Raw genomic sequence first — 7,068 nt, 5'->3', positions numbered from 1 at the left:
AAGGGAGTTTCGTACAAACCGAAAATATACGAAACTAAAAATCATAATGGGTACAAAACACACAAAAAATCATATATAAGAACCAGATAAACAATAATAAATGTAAACAGGGGGGATGCACCATTATTGGTACAAAAAAAAAAAAAAATTCCAACAAAGAAGCAAAAATTCCTCTGGACTGAATCTGTATTAGTTTTTCTTGGTCTGTCTGTCTGTCTGTCGGTTCCGGTTTTTCTCTGAAACTACTGAACTGATCTGGTTGAAATTTTGTATGGGCGCTTGTTATGATAAGGTGCAGCAAACTAAGTGTTATGGTATCCATTCGATGTACAGTTAGGAATGAATAGGGATTAGTAGTTAATACAAAAATGAACACAAATCAACCATATTTAACTATCAATTTGGCATAAACATTAATTCTAAGTCAACGGGCTATAACTTTTGCCCGTTTTTAACAGGCAATAAATATGGTTAATATTTGATTTTTAATTTCTTTTGTGTATAGTAGCGTGTTTATTTTTATTTTTTACAGGAGGAGGCGGGGCGGGGCACGCAGATTTTTCCATATATATATATATATATATATATATATATATATATATATATATATATATATATATATATATATATACACATACGTGTGTGTGTGAGTGAGAGAGAGAGAAAGAAAAAAAAATCTTGTGACTAACTTGGTTTGAAAAGGGTGGGTTTGAGTTTAAAAAAAAAAAAAAAAATTACGTCACACTTGAGAAACTTTTTTTGTATATAATTGCATCCAAAAACCAGTTGACCTCAGTTTGATGAAAAAAAAAAAAAAAAACAACAACAAAAAAAAAAAAAACGAGGACAACTGCTTTCTCGTGCATCGAAATGCAATTATATAACGAAAAGTTAGTGAAGTGAAAAGTTTTTGTTTTTTTCTTCTTAATCGATGGGATTTCACCCAGATCGAGCGGGTTTTGAAAGTTTCAGTTGACAACACTAGTTCCGATAAGATAAAGTTAAGTTTTAATGCTAAAGGGCATCTACACGAAACGCTTAATTTACGGACTTTGAAATCAGACAAACGAGAAAAAAAGTTGTTTTAATTATTCAAAGTAAAGAGAATTTGAAGGCAAATTAATTTTTATAAATTATTTTTTTTTTTATGCAAGTTTTTTTAAAGAAAGGATAAATTGAAATTCTTACAAGTGTGCCGACTTCTTCCCCTAAAAAATAAAATGGTAGGAAGACGTGATTTACTTATGTTTTTTCTGGTGACTTTTTTCTTTTTGTCTGCAATTTCTCTGCCCTCAATTCAGGCGACTCCTAACCTTCCTTATAGGGCGGCCGTCTATGAACATGTGGCCGTGTCAGGACCTCCCAAGGTTGTCAGTCGGGCCGAAGCCGTGGAGTATATGATGGAAAATGTTCGAATTTACGAGGAGCAGACAAAAATCGCCGCAGAGAAGGTTAGTACTTTATTTTATATCTAATTTTGGTAAATGTTACCTTACGCTACAAAAGAACACTGATCACTCTAATTTGATTTTTTAGGGTATTCGAGGTCGCTGACAACAAATCTGATAATCCACCCCGTCACAAATTTACCGTTTGCATGGTATGAACCCCTGGACCTTGGGACTATTTTGTACTATTTCACTGCCTTCGGTAGTGTTTTCCTTACATGATACGTTCGCGTGCAAACGGGCGGAGTGAAGTGTTTTATAACATCGTGTAGGAATCTTTTAAGCGGCTATTTGAAATAAGAAAGTCTTAAAAAATAAAGTGGTTCATTTTTTTTTTTTTTTTAGTCTTACGTAGTTTTTAATGCTTTTTAATTGATCTAAAAAAAAGTTTGGTACTTGTACAGTTTAGTCAACACATTGAAAAATGAAAATATCGAAAAAAGTTTAAATTCTATGTATCTGTTATGGAAGGAAGTTATCCGAAAAAAAAATTTCACTTAATTTCATCAAGTAGTTTTTTTTTTTTTTTTTTTTTTTTTTTTTTTTTACAGCGGAAAAACACGTTTTTTATGAGAGCGCGTTGAAGGCGGCCATCTTGGATTAAAAAAAAATTTTGTTTGAATTTTAGAAATGACAAAGGGAGATAACTCCAGTTAAAGCACTGTCACCCCTCCCCACCTCTAATACTAGTTTTTCTTCCTAAAAATCGAACATTTTGCTCGGTATCATAACAAATTGTTTTTTCGCTGTAAAAAAAAAAAAAAAAAACTACTTGATGAAATTAAGTGAAATTTTTTTTCAGAGAACTTCGTTCCATAACGGATACATACAATTTACACTTTTTTTTTTCGATATTTTCATTTTTTAATGAAACTGCACAAGTAGCAAAAAGTTGTCACAATCGGTTTACAAAAACATAAGCACCAAACATTTTTTTTTTTTTTTTTTTGGATGGGCGGGTATTCAATTATAGAACTTGTGTAGTTTAACAGGTGATGTTTTTCGTTTTTTTTTTTAGGGAGGGGATTATTACAGAACGTATGTATTTAAACAGGTACTTCTGTAGTTCGATTAATCCGTAACCGTTTTTCCGTAAGTAACGCGCCGACATTTACCGAGTTGAATACCGCTTAGAATTTCACAAAAATTCTATTTTTTTTTTTTTTTTTTTTTTTTTACATGGGGATCACCACTTATCAAGGCCCGTAAGCCACTCGGGGATAAGGGTTATTTTGTGTGCAATAATCAATGGGATAATATCATAGTAGTAGTTGGTATTGGAGATTTGATAAAGTGTCTTACTTAAGGAGGCGATTTACATTAGGGGAGGGGGCAGGGGTGATGCTGGTGGGACACGCGTATTAAAAACTACACAAGACAAAAAAGTGAACCACTTTTTTTAAAACTTTCTTATTTCAAATGGCTGCCTACAGATTCCTACACAATGTGGCTATGCCCGTTCGCACGCGAATGTATCATGCAAGAAAAATACCACCGAAGGCGGTGAAATGGCACATAATAGTCCCAAGGCCCAGGGGTTCATACCATGCAAACGGTAAATTTGCCAGGGTTTTGATTATCAGATTCGTTGTCAGCGACCTCGAATACCCCTAAAAAAAAAACTGATTAGAGTGGTCTGTTATTAGCGTAAGGTAACATTTACCATTAATTTTTGTATTTATTTATTTAATGGTGGTGTAAATCGGACATTTTTTTAAACCAACGCATTTCATGTGAAAACATTATTACGTACTTACTTGCCATGTCGAAATTAGCATAAATTCAAAGACGATCCAGTAAAAAAATAATTACAAGACAAAAATAGAATTCATCAAATTATCGAGTTTTATCTTGTGTTTTAATGCGAGCAGTTTTTTTTGGTTTTTTTTTTTACACAGGCATCACCACATTATCAAGGCCAAGAGCCCACTCGAGGATAAGGGTTAAAGAGTGTACAGTAGAAATTGGACAATATAGTAATCAATTCGGTAAATTGGTTAACTTATATGGAACGGCTCATCAAGAACTTATTTACATTAGACTTGAAGACAACCATATTGTAGTCAGTTGGAAAGCAGGAAAACGGAAGACAATTCCACAGGCGTGCAGTTCTAAGAAAGAACCTTTGTTCATGGAATCTACGTTTAGGTTTAGGCACAGATAAATAGTGGGGGGAATTATTGATAGTGTTTTCAGCTAGACAAGTGTTTTTTGTGAAAGTTTGGCGAGGAGGGACCATAGACTGAAGCTCAGTCAAACACTTTCCATGAAAATAACGATACATCAGAGACAAGCTCGCAACATCTCTTCTGTGAAATAGAGGTTGCAGGGAAGAGAAAAGGACATCTATGAGGCTACGAAGTCTATTTTGAACTCTATCAAGGCAGGACAAGTCCTTTCTACCAGCTCCTGCCCAGATGTAGCAACAGTATTCCATCCTAGGACGTACCTGGCTCTTATATAGATAGAGAATTGCATCAGCAGCGAGATATCTATTGGATTGATAGAAAGATCCCACCATTTTTCCAGCGGCCTTGGCAAAAGATTTGATGTACGTGTTCCATTTAAGATCAGGAGTAAAGGTCAAGCCCAGAAGCTTGTCAAAACATGAGGCCTCCTGAAGACGAGAGCCATTCATTTCAATTGATGCCAGATGTGGATCAGAGTGTTGATGATGTAAAGAGAGAAGCTTGGTTTTAGATGCATTAAAAGTAACCAGCCACTCCTTTCCCCATTGTACTACATGCTCAAGATCAGAGGAGAGAGAATCGGAGAGAACTTGGTCGTTTACTGTCTTAGATGTGTTACCATAAATGGTAGTGTCGTCAGCAAAAATGTCTACGAATGATGTAAGGATGTGAGTTGGAAGATCATTAATGTAGATCAGGAATAGAGTTGGGTCCAGGATGGACCCCTGAGGGACACCAGCATTAATACTGTGAGCTTCTGATTTCTGCCCCTCAACTACTACTCTTATGAACCTATCAGAAAGAAATGATTTAATAATTGAGAAGACATTTCCAGCTATACCATAGCTGGAGATCTTATGAAGTAAACCTTTATGCCATACCCTATCAAAGGCCTTTGATATGTCAAGAGCTATTGCCCTAGAAAGGTTGCCTCCGTCGAGAGATTTGCTAATCCTATGAGATATAACTGTAAGCACATCAGCTGTAGATCTAGCAGAACGGAAACCATATTGTGTGTCACTAAGAAGGTTATTTTTGCTGAGATGGTTGATTACTTCTCTATTTAACACAGATTCCGGCAATTTACTCATGACGCAAAGGAGACTTATTAATCTGTATGAGAGGGGGATGAGCAATCACCTGAATTCTTAAATACAGGGCATACTGATGAGATTTTCCATGGTGATGGGAACCTATTCTCCTTAAGACAACGTTTAAACAGTTTTGTAAGTATGAGCGCTAGTTCTGGTTGAAGTTTTTTGAGTACTATAATTGGAATACCATCAGGGTCTGTTGCTTTACTGGAATCAAGGTTTTTGATTAGCTTGGCAGCATCACGTACAGAGATATATGTATATCACATGTTTTCTGATAATATTGGGGGTTGGCGGACTTGGTCGCAAAGGGTAGAATTAGCTGCAAAGTTCTTGGCAAAGAGTTTGGCTTTGTCTGATGCTGACGAGATTACCTCAGGTCCATTGATAATAGTTGGGATAGAGCACACGCTTCTGTTCAGGATTCTGTTTACTATTTGCCAAAACTGGTGGGAACCAAGCTGCTGCTCAGCTACTTTGGACTTTATAGACTGAGCATACAACTCTCTTGCGTTCTTTATTACTTTATTACAATGGTTGCTGGCAGTCCTGGAAGCGGCTTTAGTTTCCATACATCTATTACGTTTGAAGCAGTGAAAAAAGTGATTTCTGTGTGCAATGGCAGCAGCGCATTCTGGAGAGAACCATGGCTGGCTGTTAGGTTTTTTCTGGAACTTTTTCGAGGGTATGAAACGGTCTATACCTACAATTAACCATTCCGTCAGGTCTGATACTATAGAGGACACATCCTTTTTAAACATGGAACGCAGAGGTAGATCCGATATAAATGTACGGAAGCTATCCAAGTCAGCCTTAGTGTATCGATATACTGTGTGCGACCAATTCTGTATGGCAAACTGACTTATCTCCCTTGACTTAAATTAAGGGTCCACCATTTTAAAAACAAATTGTTACAACGCAGTTGTGTATTATTTTTTTGTTTTAAAAAACCTCTAGCACATCTATTGGATCACGTAATTTTTTTAATAATGTTTTCACCTGAAATGTGTTGATTTAAAAGATCACCAATGTAACCATCTTCATTTTTAATTCTTGGAATAGAGACCGCATTAATCTGCAAGTTTTACTTTTATGGATATTTGTTAGAAGTTTGACTCCTATTGCTTCCCATTGTATTTGTTTTGGACCAATCAGATTGGCCGATCGTATTTGCTGCGGTGCAGCTCGCCTTGACAGGCTTTTTGCATTTTTTTTTCTTTTTCAATTTCCATCAAGACAGCCGTACCAGAAGAATCTATGGAACTCAACCACCACATAAGAGGCATTTGGGCGCCTCTAACCTTTGTCTCCTTGAGACTTATTTTAAGCCTAAATAAATAGGCTAAGTTATTATATTGTGTGTCGCTTTGAGACTTTTATATTACGCCTAAATAATTAGGCTCAATAATTATTATTTGAGTCTCCCTGAGACTTTTAGGTCTGAATTGCCGACCTGTTCTTAAAGACCTTTCCTTCCATGAACATTAATTATGAACTTCTGTAATATCGTCTTAATGCAAGAATTGTATCTTTTCATCAGAAGGCATCATAACAAACCCCTGTAAACGGCTGTAAACTCAGATCTTCGAAGACAGATGAACTTGCTTCCAGTTCCTGTTGAAGATGAAAGACTATAACCTTTTGAAGTTATTAACAGCTCTTTTGACACAGGCAAAACGGGCGTTCCTTTTTGCAAGCGAGGAACTAATAAAATTTATATTGAATTTTACTACTTTGTTGTACTTTTTCTGATTTGGCCACTCTGTTGGAGCAAAAAGCAGGTGAGATTAAATATCTCACATATTATAACTCGATTATGCCTCAAACAATTTTGCGTTTTGTTTCATTTTAAGAGAGGGGTTCAGTCTGTTGTACGTTTATAGATACTATAATATTATTAGAAATGAAATAAAAATTTGGTAAATTTTTAGTTTTTAACTCAAAATGGCGCCCGGCTATGATGTGAATTAATTGTTTGCTATTTTAAAATGGTACTTAGGAATGTTTTTGCCATAAGTTTACAATTAATATTGGAGAAAAGTCTGTTTGTGCATTATAATTAAATCTCTAAATTCAGATTTGTACTTTATAGCGATCAACAAAAATGAAGAAAAACTTTTATATTATACCTACTTATTATGGAATGAAGTTGGGCACTGTTTTACAATAGGTCACTATGCAGAGGGAGATAACTCTCTTGTACTTAGCTGAGTTTACAATACCTCTATAACTATCGTCGCATTTTCATTTTTTGTAATGTCAAAAACTAAATGTTGGTGTTATTAATATTATAAGTTTTGTTACAGTAAAAAAAAAAAAAAAGAAGTCGCCGCAGCT

The 7,068-nt window shown here is 35.3% G+C and overlaps 1 protein-coding gene across 1 annotated transcript in view; it reads left to right on the top strand.

The window, feature by feature from the left end:
* Positions 1-741: 741 nt before the first annotated feature.
* The window catches only part of LOC145269658 (biotinidase-like), a 33,531-nt gene continuing 27,204 nt past the window's right edge, over positions 742-7,068 (top strand). The window contains exon 1 of the mRNA XM_080125371.1: positions 742-1,451. Within this exon, the coding sequence (XP_079981497.1) occupies positions 1,221-1,451 (231 nt within the window). The 5' untranslated portion in view covers positions 742-1,220. The remainder of the gene's footprint in view (positions 1,452-7,068) is intronic.

Source organism: Euprymna scolopes, chromosome 45 (assembly GCF_053919585.1).
Source record: "Euprymna scolopes isolate OS-2025 chromosome 45, ASM5391958v1, whole genome shotgun sequence".
NCBI lineage: Eukaryota > Metazoa > Mollusca > Cephalopoda > Sepiida > Sepiolidae > Euprymna > Euprymna scolopes.
Note: the sequence above shows the minus strand (reverse complement) of the source record. Positions and strands in the feature narration are given on the sequence as shown.